Here is a 21,421-nt window from a genome sequence, read left to right on the forward strand (position 1 = left end):
TCTGGATAGTGGATGTGGCAGTGCCTGGAGACAGCAGAATAGAAGAGAAAGAATTGGAGAAGATAACAAAATATAAAGACATAGAAATAGAATGACTGTGGCAAAGACAAGCAATAGTACCAATAGTAACAGGCACCTTGGGTGCAATCCCAAAACAACTGGAGCACCACTTGAACACTGTTGGCATTGACAAATTCATCATCAGTCAATTGTAAAAGGCATCTTTACTGGGAACAGCTTCCATCCTGCGACAATATCTCTAACACCATCAAACATCCAAATCTGTCTATCCCAAGTCCTTGGTAAGGACTCAATAAGTAGACAAAAATGCCAAACCCAGTCTGAATATCTGGCTGACTATGCGATGATTAGTAGTAGTAGTAGTAGTAGTAGTAGTAGTAGTAGTAGTAGTAGTAGTAGTAATAACAACACCAATAATAATAATAATAATAATAATAATAATAATAATAATAATAATAATAATAAAATAATAATAAAAAATAATAATAATATAAGCACTCGATAGGTAGACAGAAATGTCAAATCCAGTCTGAACTTCTGGCTGACTGTGCGATGATCAATAATAATAATGATTTGACAAAGTTTTTGAAAATGAACATGTCAAGATCCTGTGGGATTTTCTGATCCAAACAGACAGACATCTAGCCCACAACATACTTGACATCACTATTGTGGAAAAGAAAAAATCTAGTTCATTGATATTGCAATACCAAATATTGTACAAATTGAAAAGAAACAGACCTAGAAAAAAATAACAAAATATTGTGATTTGTAAATTGAAGTTGAGCAATTGTGGAGGAAGAAATCAATGGTTGTACCAATAAAATAGTAATAGGAGCCCTTGGAGCAATACCCAAAGGCTGCATAGATACATGGAAATTTTGAACTTATAAGACCTGAATATCCTGACTTTGGAAAAAACCACTTTATTCAGAGCTGCCCATATATTCAGATGGTACCTTAATAGCTCTTGGGTCCTTGGTTAGGACTTGAACTGTTAAATTTTTACCAGTCCCAGATTGTAAATTGAATTGAAGATTAAATCTTAAATAATAATAATAGCAAACAATTCCTCCCAGATATGTTTCTCTATCTATTGACTGAGAGATTGAATAATATCTGGACAGGAATAAAGCTAATTCAAAAGCAATAAAGGAAGGGATAATAAGTTTTCAAAAATCAGGATCATGTTAAAGTAAAATATAAATGTATTTATAACCACTGTTAAAAATATTGGAAGTATTATTTTTCCCCCTTTTCTATTTTTTTTTTCATTTCTTGTTCACTTCTCATTACTTTTCTCATTTGTCTTATCTTTAACTTAAAATTTTGTACTGTTCTAATTCTGTGTAAAAAAACTGCTTTAGTAAAAATTCTACATCTATCTATCTATCTATCTATCTATCTATCTATCTATCTATCTATCTATGTATCTATCTACCAGTATCAAGTTAAAATTGGCATTGTTCAAGAACCAGCCCTCTCTCCACTGTGTACATTTTACAAGCCATCATCTTCTATCTTTTTTTAACTTCTATTATCTACCCCACCCTAATGTGTTTTGACAATCGCCCTTGTACCACCATGCATGTATTGATTTTGCTTTCATTTTCACATCTTAAGCTTTTTCTAGTAGCATGGATCATTTGGTGGATTGCAAACAGACACTATAAACTGCCTAGAGCAGTGGTTCTCAACCTTTTTAATGCCATGACCCCAACCAGTCGTAAGTCGAGGACTACTCAACCGGTCGTAAGTCGAGGACTACTCAACTGGTGCAGCACCATTTGCAGAATGGGACTTTTGGTGGGCTCAGCAGGGCAGAGACAGCCTGGACAATTCCTATTGGCTTTTGAAAGCCAATAGAATTAGACTCTATTCAAGAGAGTCTATTCTATTGGCTTTCAAAAGCCAATAGAATAAAAGGGAATAGCACAGCTAAGGAAAAGGGGGAAAAATGGCAGACTGCGTTGTTTGGCGACCCCCGTGAAATGGTCATTTGACCCCAAATGGGGTCCCGACCCACAGGTTTATTTATTTATTTATTTATGAGACTTATATACCGCTTTAAGTGCAAGCACTCTCTAAGCGGTGTACACCAGTAAGCAATGTATATATATATTTACATTGCCCCCAACAATCTGGGTCCTCATTTTACCTACCCCGGAAGGATGGAAGGCTGAGTCAACCTTGAGCCGGTGAGATTTGAACCGCTGACCTGCTGAACACAGTCAGCTAAAGTGGCCTGCAGTACTGCACTCTAACTGCTGCGCCACCTCGGCTCTTAACAGACAAGATCACTCTTAACAACAAGACCACTCTCAACAGTGGTTGAGAACCACTGGCCTAGAGTCTGTCTGGATTGAGATGGAAAATAAATTGCATAAATAAATATAAACCATTAAGGGTTAAATATTTTATATATTATGACAATAATAAATTCTTTTAATGTATCTGTAATATATTTAAATACAATGTAATATTAATATCAATAACCTTTATCATGTAACTTAGATCAACAAGGAAGGTAAACCAATTGACGTCCACAATAAAAAGAAAATCATTACACTTGGAGTCACTTCTACCATTTACATGCAACCAGTCCCTAATACCCTGCTTCTGGCAAGCGCTATTGTTCCACCTGAAGAACATATTTTGAATTCCACATCCTTATTCCATCAGCACACTGAGGGGAATTTGGAACTTAAAAGGTGAGTCTTTCAATGTTATCACAATCATGTCCAGATGATAATGTTCCATATTGAAGTCATTCTAAGATAGTAACTTCTGAACTATCATCTTATCATCTAGCCTGCTAAGGACCTCCTTGCCCCTGATGTTCTTCCCCAAACTCTATCTTTCATAACCACATTGCTCAGTGCATGCAGTTCTTTCCTTTTACACAAAAACAACAACAAAGGTGATTTTGTTCTAGTCATGAGCCAGTACAAAATACCTACTTTTAATATACAATATAACTGAAAGAAATACACCAGTGCTTAATTCGAATTAATAATTCCTGAATCTATATTCAGAATTGGGTTAAATACCTGCCATTGGATTGATATAATATTGTTGCAGGGTTATAATGTGTTAACACAATACAAATTTGAATTGGATGGAATGATAATAGAGCAATTTCTCTTTATAGAAATTCAAGACCAATTATTTTATGAATTGTAAATCTTGTAAAATCTTGTTTCATGCCTTAGATTGCTCTGAAGAAAATTAACCTTTTCTCTATTCTTCTGTAATTACAGTATTTTTGCCTTTATGACCAAATAATAGGAGAGTGCAGAATTAATTAATTAATCCTGAACTCTAATCCAAACTCTCTTTAGCAACTGCAGACTTTTTAAATAAGGGAGATCCAAAGTAAAAAAATTATTAGGAATTCATATGCAATTTTCATAAAACAGTTATCTAAAATTTTGCACATACCTTTTTCAAAATACTGTATACCTTGTTAAAACTATACATTGAATGGAGTAAGAAGATAACCTTGTTATAGATAAATAGGATCTGCAGCTTAGGCAAAAGAATCTGAAGCTATATCTCCCTAATATACTGAATTATAAAGAGAAGGAAGAGATACAGAAACAACGAGAGTTGCAAGATTGGTGTTAGCTTCACTAACTAATGTTATATTAGATCAGCTAATCAACTATTAGGCTAAAAACACATTTATTGGGACTGAATATAATAATGGAATCTTGAAAGTCTAGGGTCTATAGTATTTGGTACTTTGTGGGCTTGGTGGCTTTTTTGAAAATCTTTCATTACTAAATTAGGTAATATCATCAGTGCTTAATTCTGAACTATTAAAATATTCTCTTATATCGGTGTTCTGTATTTCTTTCTCCTTGTTTCAGTGAATTAGGTAGCACCTGCCTGAGCTACTTCTGAATATTGTCTTGTTGAGGATTTAAAAATGTTTCAGCAAATTTTGTCTAAGCAACAGATTCTATATCTCTCCATTAGTTTACTCGCTAAAATACTGAAGCACAATATATTGATCTATATCAACACCCATCTATTAAAATATAAAGATGAATCAGCTGACCATAATTAACAAGGGAATCTGAAATGCCTTCCTACATGTGAACCTTTTAAATACTATCTTGAGGTACATGACATCTAAATGTAATTCAATGTTTCAAAACCATTTTGTATCACATAGGTTATTTCCTTTATCCTTGGTCAAGATCTCAATTCACAACGTGGAAAAGAAGCAGCTGCGACTTAAACTAGTCACAGGCCGCACGTACTACCTTCAGCTGTACCCTCCACCACATCAACAACTAGACCTTTTCAGTGCCTGGATCAAGCTTGTGCAAATATTACGTCCATCTTCAGAAATAAATTCCAAACAGCAGAAGTTGGAGAACAAAAAATTGAAGAACCCTGATGCACCTCTAGCTCCACCTCTGAAACCTAAAGTGAGATCCCCTTCAGTGATATTAATTTTGAAGTCCTGGGAATTATCTGGGAGCACAACAAAGAGAAAAGAATCTTTCATTTCCCTTACTTGAAATGAATGGACCCCTTACTTACAGATATATATTTAATTTCCAGAAAATGGATCTTTGTTTTGAAGCACATAACTTTCTGATACTATTGGAATCAATTAATTGCTCCAGGAATGTACCTGATTTGAGCAAAGATCTCAAGGCCATACAAATTTGCATTTCCACACAAGTCAACTGGTCTTCATTTTTTTCTCTCCCATCAAAAACTGTAACAAAATTTGAGGCAAGGCACTCACTTAATATGCAGAGTTACTTCCCATACTGCATGATTCTGTTTGCAAAAAAATTAAGTAGCAGAATAGATATAATGTACTCTAAAGTTTAGGAATTTTCTGACTGCATCATATCATTGTTTTCCACAAAACGCTGAACTAGATAGATCTTTGAGTTAGTCCAGCAGGATCAGTGGTGGAATTCAGATATGTGAACAACCAATTCTCTGTGTGGATGCCACTTCCAGAAGTCCATTCTGGGCCTGGGCAACAAAAAATTAGCTACCATGCGAACTGGCTGAATCCCACCATTGAGCAGGATGCTTCCTATGCTCTTAAGTGACAGTGATATTGTAGGCGAGAGATATACTGCTTTTATATATTGCTAGGAACAAGGGGGGAGGCTGAACTAAGTTCTCTGTCTAAGGCAAAGAACAATGCAGGTAGTCCCTGGTTAGTAATTGGCTTGTTTAACAGTCATTCACAGTTACAATAGTGATAAAAATGTAACTTTATGAGCAACACTCATATTTATGATCATTACAGATCTGTAAAGAAAATGGAATCACAACTGTGGTTTCACCCACTGACCATTTCACTTAATAAGTGTCGGTCCTGATTGTGGTCACTAAATGAACGCTATCTGTAATCTTCTTGTGGCAATAAGCTTTTTTTTGTTTCTTTCAGGAATCACATATTGATTAGCCAGTGATAGCATAGTGTCACCAGAGTCAAATTTTATGGTCTTCATTTAAAGGGATACAATATTATGGCATTTATTTTTCTCCCTAAACCCACTCAACTTAGAAATAAGCAACTCAAAATGGGGAGTAAACCTTCAATTCCTGCAAGGCTCAATACATTAATTGCATACTTTAACCTTCCTCAACTCCCAAAAACCAACAGAAAGGGTGTTGACCCTACTTGAAAAATACTGTGAGACTTCTGGGATCTGCAAAGACATAAAGTGACACAATGCTATCTCATTCAACAGCTGAGATAGAGGCAAAGGAGATTTTAAATCCATTTCCTCTGTGCTTGTATATACATATAGGAGTTGGCAGCTGAAATACATAAAGAGTCTTAATAGAAACTGCAATTCCTCCTGCTGGAGAATTAATTAAACCTTTACCTTAATCTCAGGTTAAAGTCATAGGCTGGGATGTTACAGATTAAATCTTGAATTGAGATACAACACAGAAAAATAGAGTTGGAAGGGATCCCAGAGATCTCTAGTTCAACCCTCTGCTTGAGCAGGAGATCCTATATCATTTCAGACAAATGGTTGTCCAGTCTCTTTTTGAAAGCCTTCTGTGATGGAGTACCCACAACTTCTTTGGGCAAGCTATGTCATTGGTTAATTACTCTCCCCGTTAGAAAATTTTTCCTTACTTATAAGTAGTAGTTTCCAACCATTATTTTTTGTCTTGCCTTTTGGTGCTGTGGAAAATAGTTTGGCCCCCTTGTCTTTGTAGGAGCCCTCAAACATTGGAATAGTCTTATCATGTCCCCCCCCCATTATTTTTTTCATTAGACTAGACATATCCAATTCCTGTAAACATTCTTCATACCTTTTAGCCTCCATCCCCCTAGTCATTTTTGTTGCTCTTCTCTGCACTTTATCCAGAGTCTCAACATCATTTTTGTATTGTGGTGACTAGAAATGGATGCAGTATTCCAAGTGTGGTCTTATTAAAACTTTGTAAAGCAGTATTAGAATCTCATGTGATCTTGATTCTATGACTTTATTAACGTAGCCTAGGATTATGTGGGCTTTTTTGGCTGCTGCTGCACATTGTTGGCTCATATTTAAGTAATTATCCCCTAGGACTCCAACAGCCCTGTCACAGTTACTGGCATTAGACTGGCATTGATCTAGTCAATATACTGGTATTCACTTAATCCAGGGGTGTCAAACTCGCAACATCACGTGATGTATCATGACTTTTTTTCCATTGCCGGCAATGGAATGGGCGTGATTTCAGCATGACACATCTGGCCCATGGGCTGGCAGTTTGACACCCCTGCCTTAGTCTACACCTATACAGTTGGTTTTTCTTACTTAAGTGTAGAACCTTACTTTTATCTACATTGAATTTTATTTTGTTAGATAGGGCCCAGTGTTCAAGTCTGTCAAGATCTTTTTGGATTTTGAACATGTCTTCTGGGGTGCTGCTATTCCTGCTAGCTTAGTGTTGTCTGCAAATTTGATGAGTTTCCCTTCAATTCCCTCATCTAAATCATTTATGAAGATATTGAAGAATATCAATATCTTAATTTAGTTTAGTTTAGTTTAGTTTAGTTTAGTTTAGTTTAGTTTAGTTTAGTTTAAATTATTTATTTTGAAAATTCATATTGCCGCCTACTGGCACATGGCAACTCAAGGCAGCTTACACAAATATAAAATCATCCTATAAAAGGAATAAAAAATAACAAGAAGAAAAATAATAAAATAATAAAATAATTACCCCACCCCAGCGACAACACACATTCATTTGTAATATCAATTTTTTATAGTTATCTTCTTTTATTGAGGAGCACCTTGTGGTAAGCCAGATTCCTAAATGTTTGATCTTTTTTACAATTTGCAATTCCAGGTTCCCTTCTAATTTCCTTTTCTGTTTTTTGGTTAAATTTTTGACTAACATTTTGGTCTTTTCTCTATTAATTTTTAATCCTGCCACTATTCCATAGTTTTCTATTTCTTTCATCAAAATCTTTCCTCTCTCTATTGGTTCCTCAATAAAAAAGACCAAGTCATCCGCAAATGCTTGTGTCTTATACTCTTCTGTCTTAACCAGTACCCCTTTAGCCATTTAATGGGCTCCATCTCACTCTGGGTTCCCCAGGCTCACTGGCAGAACCAGATCTTCAGTGCCTTACAAAAGACTGCTAGAGTGGGGGCAGTCTAATCGCTGAGAGGATGATGTTCCAGAGAGAGGGAACCACCACAGAGAGGGCCCTTCTTCTGGGTCCCACCAGATGCATCTCCTTAGGGGATGGGACCCACAATATTTCTTGCCTCCCCATTCTAGTAGTTCGGGTAGATGTGACCTGCAAGAGACAGTCCCTTAGATAACCTGGTCCCAAGCCATGACAACCAGCACCTTGAATTGCACATGAAAGTAAATCAGTAACCAATGCAACTCTCGCAGGAGAGGTGACACATGTGCACACCAAGGTCTGCCCAAAATCATGTGGGCTGCTGCATTTTGCATCAACTGGAGCTTCCAGGTGCTTTTCAGGGGCAGCCCCATGTAAAGCACATTGCAATAGTCAATACGGGAGATTACTAAGGCGTGAGTGATAATGAGTAAGGATTGTTGGTCCAGGAAAGGGTGTAAGTGATGCACAATCCACTGTTGCACAAAGGCTGTCCTGGCCAGGACTGCCACCTGCTCTTCAAGCAGGAGCCACAAGTCCAGGACTACCCCCAGATTACTCACAGGATATATCTGAGGCAGTGCCACCCCATCCAAGACCAAAGGTGGCAATTCTCCATAGGCCAAAGAACCCCAAACCCAGAGCCACTTGGTCTTGCCAGGATTCGGTTTCAACCAGTTTTTCCCCATCCAGCCCCTAACAGGCTTCAGGAACTGTGAGAGGGAGGTAATGGCATCACTTAACTCGCCACAGCTAAGTATCATCAGTATATAGATCATATCTCAGTCCATGGTGACAGATTATCTCACCCAATGTAAATGTTAAATAGGAGAGGAGAGAGTACTGAGCCCTGCAGGAGCCGCAAAGCATTGGGCAAGAGCTGAATCTCTCACCTCCTTTAACACCAACTGAGAACAGCCTTAGAGGAAGGAAGTGAACCAGGATAGCACAAGACTCCCCACTCCCAACCTCCAAAGCTGCTCCAGAAGGATACCATGATTGATGGTATCGAAACCCATTGAGAGGTCAAGTAGAGCAAGGATGGATGCACTACCCCATTCCACTCCCAGCAGACATCATCAAAAGCACAACCAATGCTATTTCTGGCCCATATCCAGGCTTGAATCCTGAATCGTAGGGGATCTAGATAATCTGTTCCATCCAGAAACCTACGGAGCTGCCGTACAACCACTTTCTCAACAACCTTCCCCAAAAGGGAAGATAGGTCAGAAATTATCTAATAGGATGGAATCCAGTGATGGCATCTTGAGAAGAGGGAGGACCACAGTCTACTTAAAGTGTTGGGGCATTACCCCATCCTGTAGAGAAGCATTAATCACTGTCAGAGTCAACCCACCTGTCACCTCCCAGAAAGCTTTCACTAGCCAGGAGGGACATGGATCTAAAATACAGGTGCTTGTGCGCACACTCCCAAGAATCCTGTCCACTTTCTCAGGAGCAACACTTTAACCTTCCTCAACTCCCCCAAACCAGCAGAAATGGTGTTGACCCTAGTTGAAAAATACTGTGAGATTTCTGAAGGCATAATGACATAACATGACACAATAGTATCTCATTCAACACCTGAAACAGAGACAAAGGACATTTTAGATCCATTCCCTTTATGCTTGTATATAGTATTCAACAGTTGGCAGCTGAAATTCCATAAAGAGTCAGTATACTGGGATGTTAAGTCTCAAACTTACAAATTGTCTACTCCAGTTTACAGAATTATAGCAAATGGAAATTAAAATTCAATCTCCAAATATTCCTCTCCTCAGGACCCACCTCCTCAGAGAGAATCTCAATATGCACCTGAAAAAAGGACAAAGAAAAAGAATAAAAAGAATCCCACTACTCGAGCAAAGGAAACAAAAAAAGAAAATGATCCAACTGCTTTATTTTCTAAGAGCTCCTCTACTCTTGCAATCAAACCAACACATCTCAAAATAGAGAATGTTCATGAGGCCTTCTGTCATACAACCCCAGAGGAGCAGAACATTGCAAAAAAGTTAAAAGGGGAGAAAATAAAGGATCCTGGTCCTGCTGATGAAAAGGATAACTTGCATATTAACAGGTATGTGAAAATTAAACAGAGGTAGTGGGTTATATTATTATATTAATCTATCTCCCTCCTCAGAGCCTTTCAGCTCTACCCATTCTATGGGGCTATGGGGCCACAATAGAATTAGGACTTAATATTGCAGGTGCGCTAGTTTCCTCCTTAAATGGGGAAGGCTCTTCGAAATATAGCTGTGGTGCTCCAGAGCAGACAGGTAGACAGTCAGAGAGACACGTACTGTGAAACAGTGGCCTCTGAATGCATATCAGGGAAATCCCGGAGACAGTCTATAGGCAACTTCACCGTGTATCGACTACAGGCAGTCCTTGACTTACAATCACAACTGAGCCCAAAATTTCTGTTGTTAAATAAGACATTTGTTCAATGAATCTTGCCCCATTTTACGATGTTTCTTGTCACTGCAGTTGATAAGTTAGAAACACGGTTGTTAAGTGAATCTGGCTGCCCCATTAACTTTGCTTGTGAGAAGGTCATAAAAGAAGATCACATGATCTGGGAACACTGCAGCCATCATAAATATGAGTCCGTTGCCAAGCATCTGAACTTTGATCATGTGATCATGGGGATGCTGCAAAGGTCATAACTGTGAAAATCAGTTATAAGTCACATTTTTCAATGCCATTGTAAATTTGAACAGTCACTAAATGAACTGTTGTAAGTTGAGAACTATCTCTATGTAAATAGTCAACTTTTGAATTTGTAACTAAATTTGTAAATAGTTTCATATTTGGCATTGAGAATGTAATTGTGATGTGCTTTTTAACATTTTCGCCATATACTAACTAAATAAAACTTAAATGCAAACCTTGAACACATTTTAACCAAATTCAAATGAAATTCAAATATAGTGATGTCTCTTAGGAATTGTGCAACACTGACTCCAAACTTCTTGAGTCAGAAAAACAGATATATGGCATTTCATATGTGATAAAATTATACATTAGTCTTAATTTAAAAATGTGTGTGATCAGATCTCATAATATTTACACAAACTTATTCATATAATATTTTGAGACTGGTCACCAAACTCCATTTATTGGCTGCTGGTAATAGGATGCTAAGTTCCATTTGTGCATGGTTCCTGACTCTAACAAATGTTCTTCTAAAGGGGTAGGTAAGATTTTTGCCATGGCTGCAATATTGACAATTCCACAGGCAATCTTAATATTCCCAGCCTACTGAAGGAGAATGAAATCTCTTTTTTAATGTATACTTTTTATTAAAACTTTTAATAGGGAAGGAAAAAAAAGAATTAAAGTAAAAAAAGTGCAAGAAAAGAAAAATAGAAAAAAATTAAAAAGTTAAATAAGTGAATTCCTATATCCTTCACAGCAGTACTAAGTATAAATATATTTTAATCTCTCTAAAGTTACATTATATTACTAATCAAACCTGTCTAACCATCAAAATTGTAAGTCACATGTTCATTTTTTTCATTTTTATGCAAAAGGTTCATAAGAGACTTCCAGTCTTTTCTCTAATCAAACAAGCTAATTTATCTATTTCAGAAAATCTGTCTGCTTCACAACCATTCTTCCATAGTGGGAGATCTTTCCATCTCCATGCATACAAGTAATCTTGTTACTGTGATCAGATTTTGAAATTCCATTGCTGTTTATCCATTAATCCTAAAAAAAAAATTCTTCAATTGAATACTGATATTTGAATCTTCTGTATCAAAGTAAGGATTTGGATCCAAACCTTTTTTTAGCTTTTTTATATATCCATCAAGCATGATAAATGTCCTGTCATATTTTCACATTTCCAAGTGCCTTCTAGATAATTTCTACAGCATAATGTAACAATCATACATCATTTTATAAAACCAAATTTTATCCCAGTTTATCATACATTTTTTATCCTTTTCTTCCTCTATTTCAAATGTCAACCAAGGTTTGTACATTTTAGCAATTACATGATCATTATGAGTTCATAGTTGTATTTCAAATTCTGACTTACTTTGCTCCATACTGTAAGTCTTTTTATCTGTTTTTAATCTTTCAAATAACTGTAAAGGGAAGAAACATTGACAACTATATTATTCTGCTATTAATTGTTCTCTTGATTTGATTTTAAATTTCCCTTGGTAATTTTCCAAAAGATCCTGTTACCACAAACATTTATCTTTATCTGTTGTTCTCTTCTGTAATACAGTTCTTGAGCTGAGATTCATAAAGGTGTTTTTGGTCACGAACTGGGCTTATATTTATTCCACATTCTAAATAATAAAATGACTTTTAAAGTCCATATTAACTTTATCATACCATAAATATCCATGTGGTCCAAGCCTCAGGTTGTGATCTTTTAACTATAAAAATTGCCTATTTTTCAGAAACATCTATTCTATAAAACAGTTACCCAACCCCTGGTCCATGCACCGGCATCAATCTGCAGCATGCCAGCAATCAGAGCACTCAAACAAGCAAAGTCCCATCATGGGATGCAGGTAGCACATGAAACCATGCCCCCTCCAGTTTGTGGAAAAACCTTTCTCCATGGAACCAGTCCCTGGTGCCCAAAAATTTGGGAGCCGCTGCTATAAAATACTGAGCAACAAAATACAATTTTAAATACAGTAAACCCAATCTTCCTCTTTGTTTTTGCATCTTCTAACACTAAATCTTGTTTCTTTCTCTTGCCATATGAAATTAGATGTATCTAATTCTAACTCCATTCATTTTTAAATAGATCTATTGTAAAATATGTTGTAAAATATAGTTTTGTTATTATTTGGGGCGTAGCCCCCCACTAGCGTAATCCTGGTTTCATTCTCAATTAATCTCAGCCTCATATGTGTCTTTGTTATCAGATAGTATCATTTTGATTGCAAAAATTCTTTTCCCAAATTTTTCTAAATTCATTCATTACAGTATGTTTCCTCTAGACAAATTACATCCAATTTTAATTTTCTCAGGTATCTTTTTTCTTTTGGGGGCTATTTTTCCCACTTATATTCCCCATTAAACATTTAAATTCCATGCTTATTTTATAAACTTTGAAAAGTCTATTTCATATCACCCAATATAGAAGTGTCTTTCTCAGATATTTGCAGTGTTAACTCCAGAGTTCCTTCCATTTTATTTCAATTTCCTAAGCCATACAATCCAACTACATTTTTGTCGTCAATATTTCCAATGCTGGTATTCCGTTATCCAATCACAAGCAACATATCTGAGTTGCATATTTTGTCAATTTCAAATTGAACTTAATCATAAAATTTACAAGTCGCCTCCTTCTCTTCTGCATCTGTGATTAGAGAATAAACTGGGATAATGGTCATAGTTAAGGTTGCTCCACAAAATCTTACTGACTTCATTGTAGCCAAGTATCAGTCGTGCTATACCCTTCCTAGCAATGCCAATCCCCTTTTTACTTTTTCATGTCGTGAGTAGTAATATAATGTCATGACTCTGGGAAAAATTCCATTGCACTGAAGAGCTGGCATTTCTTGGCAAAAGCCTAATAATTTAAAGGCATATTTCCTGGCTTTAAATCTGTTTCAGTTTCAATATACTTAGTAGTCCTTGATTTACAACCACTATTGAGAGCAAAATTTCTGTTGCTAAGTGAGACAGTTATTAAATGTGTCACAATCTTTTACAACCTTTCTTGCCATGGCAGTTAATCACAGTAGTTGTTAAGTTAGTAATCTGGTTGTTAAATTAGTAACATGGTTGTTAAGTAAATCTGGTTTCCCCATTGACTTTGCTTGTCTAAAGGTCACAAAAAGTGATCACATGACCCCGGGACACTGCAAGCATCATAAATATATGCCATTTGCCAAGCAGCCAAATTTTGATCATGTGACCATGGGGATGCTTCAATGGTCGTAAATGTGAAAAATGTTCACAAGTCACTTTTTACAGTGCCGTCATAACTTTGAACGGTCATGAAATAAGCTGTCAAGAACTGCTTGTAACTGCGATACAAAGAGAAACCCTTAAGATGTCATTTACTTTACTTTACTTTGTACTTAACATTCACATATGAAAGAACTAATAAGAGAAGCTTAACTATTCCAGTGATTTTTATTTAGTGCACTATATTTTACTTTTTACTGCAATAGTGCAGATGGTTGTCAATTTTATTTTCCATTTTCTCTTTTATATAGTTTGTAATTTAAACTAGAATGGGGGAGAGGGTGTTCCATATCTTGAAGAGTGTTGTCCTGAAATTATAACTATATATAATTACATTAGAATCAATCCTATTTAAGCATCTGTTAAATGGGGAACAAGTTGTCTTGAGGAATGTTACAAACAGCAAATTTGTTTACTTATTAGCCAGAGAAAAGAGGAAAACCGCTTATGGTATTTAGTAATAAATTTCTAATATTGCGCGATTATTTTTCTTTCAGAAAATCAGATAGGAAGATTCACTCCAGTCAAAGCAGGTCTGGACACAGAGGTAAGAGATTATTAATGTGTTATTTTTTGTACAAAGAAAATAAACCATTTTTACTCTTAATCATTCCTGACTCTACATATAGACATTGCCTGGGCAACAATCATATACAAGCAATCAAAGCTAAATTATATTTCTTTGAGAAAAACCTTGTGATAAATTCTGCTTTTATGACCATATTATACAGATGCTTTATCAAGTTCACTGAATCACTATTCAATTTTAATCTATAAATACTTTAATCTATTTGCATGTTGTGATCATGTGATTACTTGCGTACCCCATTTGTTTCTGGAAATTTTACTTTATTACATATCAATTCATGCTTTTATTCATATCAAACTAAACACCCTCTAAAGATTTGAACTTTAAAATGTAGGCTAAAATTTTCTCATAAATACAATATTAAAAATTCAAATGTTTGCCCAAAAAAAATCCTCTCAATCAACTTCAAACTTTGAAAACTTGCTTGAAATTTTCCTTGTTTTGACATTATGTTTAGCTCTTGTACAAGATGCAGCTCTGGTTGGTCACATTATATCAGAAACTGTTCCAGTATAACTCTGATTTAAAGAGGACTGTGTTTGTGCAAGAAGAAAATGATGCATTGCATCCTCTGTTTCTACTTTTCACTGGATCCTTACAACCTTCAAACTAGCCACTTCACTAAAACAAGAAACAAAACTGACACTTCTCTCTTGAAACAGCAAAATTAAAGCTGAACTCTGAACCTAATGCAGCTTCAGTCTGCAACCATTGTACAGCAAATGGTGCTGTACAATGGCAGCAAAAAAGAATATAACAGAATGTCTAACTACTATCTTCACAGTCATTAATCAAACAGGTCACACAGTATCCACTGGTCCACAGGTCGGCAACCTGTGGCTCCAGAGTCGCATGTGGCTCTTTGAACCTTCCCCTGTGGCTCCCAGCCTCCTCTGCCATTTGCAGGCAGAAACAGAGACAGAGAGAGGCACTTGTGCTTCCCTGCTTCTGTCTCTGTCTCTGTCTCTGTCTCTGTTTCTCTCTCTCTCTCTCTCTCTCTCTCTCTCTCTCTCTCTCTCTCTCTCTCTCTCTCTCTCTCTGTGTGTGTGTGTGTGTAAAAGAGAATGGATTCACGTTGTTCTCCGACAAGCTGAAAAGCTTTTTGGGGCGGGGCTCCTCCCTTTGCTGCATCTCTGCAGGAAGCAGGAAGGGCAGGAAAGAGCTAGCTAGCCCAGCTATGCTGACTCAGGAATTCTGGGAGTTGAAGTCCATGAGTCATAAAAGAGCCGAGGTTGCCTACCCTGAGCTTGTTGGAGAACAGCTTGAAGCCAGCTTGCCAGGTGAGCAGAAGATCAGAGAGAGAGAGGGAGGGAGAGAGGGAGGGAGGGAGGGAGGGAGGGACAGAGAGAGAGAGAGGGAGGGAGGACTGGCAGACCAAGGGCAGAAAGAGAGAGAGGGAGGGAGGGAGGGAGAGACAGAGAGAGACAGACCCTTTTGACATCTAAAATGAAGATAACACTGCATATATCCTTTTTTACCTTTATGATATATATATATATATATATATATATATATGTGTGTGTGTGTGTGTGTGTGTGTGTGTGTGTGTGTGTGTGTGTGTAGGTCTTTGGTTGTTCGGGTTTTCTCCCGCGTAAAATTGGAAGTGTCTTGGCGACGTTTCGACGAAGTCCCATTCGTCATCTTCAGGCTGGTGTTTTCAGCTTCGTGCTGAAATGCAAATAAACAATCTTGCAAAGTACTGTACTTACAAACACAATAAAAAGCAGAGCAGTTCCCAAAGTGATTATAAGCAATACAGTACAGTACTATACAGCAACAAAAAAGAATATTTTATAATACTTACAGAAGTAATTCTAGCTCTCTACAGAACTGTAGTCCTGAAGCCCAGCAAGCAGCAGATCTTCCACGCAGCTCCAGGAAAACAGAAACAAATGGTCATGCCTGCTGCAAAAATCACTGGATCTTGCTTGGCCATGTGACCAGGCACAAAAAACGCCCCCCACTTCTGGCTTCTCGTAGGCCCAAACTGGCCCAGGCAAGTCATAGAGTTAAAATGGCCACCACAGCAGCCAAGACTGAATCCAAGTCACATGGCTACAGAAGCCTATTTTTGGCCGCAATTTTGAATTTCTGATGTAAGTAGAATAACCTTGTTTTTGTGAAATCTCACTGAATAAATGCTCGTATCTGAGGGATTAACTCTACTGAGTGGGTGTTGACTGAGAAATTGATATTTCAGGATGGTACCAACATAACCTTTAAATGTTCCTTCTTTATTAATAATTTAATGAAGTATTCTTTTTTAAAAAAGGAAGTGCAAGCAATAAAAAAGCTGGTTCCTGCATTTAAGAAAGAGCATTGTATAACTAGAAAAGACTGAAATAAGAAAAAGCAACTACAATGACTAGTGTATTGAAACAGCTCTCCTATGAGGAAAGGCTAAGTCTAAACTATTTGATCCTGTTTAACTTAAAATGAAGAAGAATAAGAGGGCACATGATATGATTTTATACATGGCATATATAATCCAGATATAAAGAATGTATTTCCTTGTTTCACCATGATTAAACTCCAATTACCCATTGAAAATAAATATAGGAAGTCTCAAGACAAATAGAAATACTTTTTTCTATTAAATATAATGGAATTTTTCTTTTGACCAGTTTGACCAAAACCAATTTGGATGGTTTTAAAAGGACATTTCATGAAAAATGTCTAATAGCTATTAATAGCTGTTTATTACCTCCCAAATCATAAACAGAATACTATATACTAGTTGCGGGGAAAATAACAATGGAATATTACTACTGTATCATCCTCCTATTCAGGTTTTTAGATTCTCAAATTCATGCAGTAGCCCACTACATGATATAGAATGCTAGACAAGATAGCCCTGATCCAAACAGGCTTTTTTATGTTTTTCTTATTTTTCTTATTTTTTTAAGATATAACTATGGCTTCCAATTGTTGCTGGATGTAACAGGGCACATTCAATGCACACATGCATGGAAAGTAATGGACTAGACATGCTCCCTTGAGAAGATCTTTAAATTTCTCCCCAAAATTACTCTTGCATCCTTCTGTGCTCTTACGAACAGCCTATTCAGTGGGCTCCTAGCATCCATTTTATTCAAAGAAAGTCTTGTCTGCACCAGTTTCTCCAGGAAAAAGTGACAAACCCCCCATTTCCTTCCTTTTCAATTACTTAATACAGCAGAAAAATACATGAGCTAAATTTAAAATCATTTCAGAATAAGTGCTGATTTTGTAAAAAATTCAAACCTGTATTATGTATTTTGAGACTCAGGATCTAAACAAGTTTGAAAGTCACAAGGAAAAGGAGAAATAAAGGAAAATGACAAATGATATCTACAAGGCTTATCTAAGTGGCTTGTCTTACAGCTGGAAATACAATAGAGAGAGAAATAGAAAGAGAGAAGAACATACGTACCAGCAGAACAAAATAAAAACAAAATAACCAAGACTGAAATCATTTTCAAAGTAAAATTGAAAGTCCAATTTCTACTAAATGATAGATTGCTATGTTTCCTGGATATCCAATCCAATCCAATCCAAGATATTATGGCCTTGTTGTCCTAGTTCTAAAGTGGCCAGGATGCCATGTCCCATTCATCCTGTGACAGAAATGGTAATAAAATAATAATAATAATAAAAAACTGTTTCTTAAAAAAAATCTCACCTGAGAGAGGATATCTTCCTATTCCTTACTGGGAAGGAGTTGGAAGATATCATATTTAACATTTGATTTTTTTAATTTAGACTGTCTTTGCCCACTATCTAGAATGGACAGATCAGATTTGATTAACAGATCAGATTTAAGTTTAAGTTTTCACATTTGACTTCCATGCAGATAGGATTTCTTCCCATTCACTATACTCAAATGCAATTCCTGGCAATCTGTGCTCAGAGCAGCTGGCAGAAATGATACATTCAATGCAAAAAAGTATGTGAAATGCTGGACTAGAAATGTCTTGGTTTCAGCCTTGTGTTCTTAAAGGAAGATCAGATCAAAAATATTATTACTGCAGTGCCAGGTTGTTTTTTTAAAAAGAGTTTTTTTAAAGCACTTGAAGAAGAAAAATGTCAGATCATTACTAAAGCTCCAGATTCCAGGAAAAATTTATTTGTCCATCATATAAATGCTATGCTCTGTACCACAACAGTATGTCCCATATGTCTGAAATTAATGGTTGGAAGACTTTGAAAGTTATACGGCTCCATGAAAACTGAATCGCCCCTCCCCATTCTCATGAATTTTCCATTCTGGTTCTATAACAGTCTTGACTCATACATTCTACCATTTATATAGTAGCTAAGATCCATAATATTTTAGAGTCAAAGATCAAAAATTACAATAGTATCACTCAGAATGAAAATAATGAAAATACAACTTCCTTGTTGTTGTTTTTTTATCTCTCACACATTCCCTTCATGACTTTCCTCTCTTTCTGTGCTGAGATCAGGCCTTTTATCTTTCCTTTCCATTGTGAACAGGCTCAGCTGGAGTTCTGCCTAAGGTCTATTATTGTATGTGCCACACAAACTGGGACAGGCATTAGATGGCTCCCAAGGGACTTGACATTTTTTTTTATCTCTTTGCTGCCATCAAATGATTATCTGCATTTTTAAAGTGAAGATATGGTAGTATCTTTGTTGCCAACACTAAACTAATCTGAATATTTTAAGATTCATCTTCTCCACGTAGGTTTAAAAATGAGATATTTTTATTCTCAATTCTTCTGGAAAAAGATCTCTTAAAGAAACTGGAAAGAAGCTTTTCAACAGTAGATTCTACTTTTCATCCCCCAAATGTGCCTTAGTTTCACAGCTTTAAAGTTAATGTAAAAACATTTATCTATAAAAAGCTTTTATTAGCATCTGGCTTTGAAGTATAATTTCAATGGCTTCTAACAGGTTGCCCCCTGAAATTTTCATGTCTTGTCAGCTCATATACAATATTTTTAACTTTTTAAAATTTAAAATGTTAATTTTCTTATTTAAAGGACGTGGATCTTAGAGTTTCTGGTGGTAAGATAACTCAAATATGGTTTAGCACTATCCCTCATTTCCTCTATTTATTCTTCACCTTACAAGACAGAACAATAGTTTACAGGCAGAACACACATGATTTACATGCAAAGTCCCCAGGTTTAATTCCTAGCAGCACCTCCTAAAGCACTGAAGAATAACCTTTTTCCTTTAAGAGTATATGGTTCTCTTGCTAAAATCTGGTAGCATCCACAATCTATCACTGGGCATATCCAGAGTCAACCATGGACATAGCTTATGCACAAAATGGGTTACTCTCTTTCTAAAACTAGACTGAAGTCTGCATGTCTGGATACAGTTTCTGCTTTCTTGTTCTAATGTGGATAAACAAGTAATGACACAAAGAGAATTTCTGTAAAAAATTGGGGAAAAACTAATGCTGAGCTAAGCAGAGCAGTTATTTTATATCCCTCAGATTCTATTCCTACAAAATGGAAGAAAAACTGCATTGTACAAAATAGTCTCTGTAGTACAGTTATGGGTCCGCATGCTGCACAAGCACAAAAATTTTACAAGCTATGTTTAAGCTAATCATTATTATGTGAAAATACCCAGCAGGATTACTCCCAGAATTATTTTCACTTCTTTTACATATAATCCCTCCACCCATATATCTCTGTATGTCCCACAAGATGAAAATCCAGTTATAAAGATGTTTGCATCAAGCAATACATAGCATTAGAAAAATCTAAAGAACTATCATCTTTATGCTAAGAATGCTGCCACAGCCCTATTCAATTACTGTATCCCTCATCCTCATCCTCCAATGGCTGGACTTAACTTTGGTTTTGGTTTTCTTTAGGTGCTGCCCGAAAGCCAAGCAGGATTGCATCTCTCTTTATAGGCTGCTTCGGGAGTTCCCAGAGAAAGAACAAAGGAAGCAACAAAGCTCAGAACAAAGGAAAAAAAATACTAGGCAGAGTAAAATAAGGAGCCTGGATACAACAAGAAAGGAGCTTTTTATAATGGAGCTCCATTATAATATAGTTGACCAATTATAAACTTCATCTTCCGAATTCAAGAATCTTTGTCATGTAGCAAGCAAAGAACTAGAATTCATACATTCAGTGACCACTCACTGCTCAGAATATCCTTTGTCTTTCATAAAAGCAAGAAATATTATGTTATTCTGTTAAATTTCATAAATTTAATATTAAAAAAATATTAAAAAAAATATTCTCATATTTGAAAACTACATGCAAAGGCCAGATAGCCTTACATGATGATAAAAAAATCAGGATTTTTTATATATGCGCATGGCATGAATTGGGAGTGGATGGTAAGGATTTATATTAATTTACCAGGTATGAAATGGGGAGGATTATCCTTTGTGCTAAACTCCAAGACCTAAGAAGTTGGGGGGGGGGCAGGGTGTGATTAAATGATCTCCTTTGCTCCCTTATTTCAGTGTTTCAAGGTTGGCAGAAATGAGGCTCCTAACTTTGAGGAGTTGGGGAATAGGAGAGGGTAGGGGGATCTCTAAGTATGAGAAATCTTTTTCAATTCAACTTAGCAACAGACAAAACTATTTTGTTTACTGGATTTATTTATTAAATTTATTTATTTCACCTTTATTATGCCTTTATTATGTTCAAAGAAGTGAACATCCATAATATTCCTTCCTCCTATTTTCTCAAGAACAAGAATCCCTTGAGGTAGTTTGAACTGAGAGAGAATAAGTAGCCTAAGGTCACAGCCTGCGACTTTCTTGTCTAAAGCAGAGTTAGAAGGTAACAGCCTCCTGGTTTCTAGGCCAGCACCTTAACCACTACACCAGGGGTAGTCAACCTTGGCTCTATTATGATCGTGGACTTCAACTCCCAGAATTTCTGAGCCAGCCATGCTGGCTCAGAAATTCTGGGAGTTGAAGTCCACGAGTCATAAAAGAGCCAAGATTGACTACCCCTGCACTACACCAAACTACTGTAATTTTTTTCTCAGCCTTCTGACCAAGAGTGGGCAACATTTCCCAATACCACTTTTGTAGTGCCCAGATTAGTTCCCAAAAGATATGGCTCAGGAATGGTGATCATTCAGTAGAAATTGTCAATGATACAAAATAACAAATTATAACACCATGACATGGTCTTTTGCATGACAATACACATTTTATCTTTACCTCTTCTGAGGATGCCCATGTTAAGAAACAAAATAACAATTTGAACTAGTTAGTTTATTTTGTTATTTACCTATATTTTGCAATTTGGTCACAG

The 21,421-nt window shown here is 36.4% G+C and overlaps 1 protein-coding gene across 1 annotated transcript in view; it reads left to right on the forward strand.

Annotated features, from left to right (window-relative positions):
• Positions 1-20,316, forward strand: part of LOC120309715 (protein FAM71E2-like) — a 52,925-nt gene extending 32,609 nt beyond the window's left edge. The window contains exons 3-7 of the mRNA XM_039347229.1: positions 2,536-2,732; positions 4,202-4,460; positions 9,427-9,722; positions 14,086-14,135; positions 20,011-20,316. Of these exons, the coding sequence (XP_039203163.1) occupies positions 2,536-2,732; positions 4,202-4,460; positions 9,427-9,722; positions 14,086-14,135; positions 20,011-20,138 (930 nt within the window). The 3' untranslated portion in view covers positions 20,139-20,316. The remainder of the gene's footprint in view (positions 1-2,535; positions 2,733-4,201; positions 4,461-9,426; positions 9,723-14,085; positions 14,136-20,010) is intronic.
• Positions 20,317-21,421: the final 1,105 nt, after the last annotated feature.

This window comes from Crotalus tigris, unplaced genomic scaffold (assembly GCF_016545835.1).
Source record: "Crotalus tigris isolate CLP2741 ecotype Arizona unplaced genomic scaffold, ASM1654583v1 scf7180000018057.1800818, whole genome shotgun sequence".
Classification (NCBI taxonomy): Eukaryota; Metazoa; Chordata; class Lepidosauria; order Squamata; family Viperidae; genus Crotalus; species Crotalus tigris.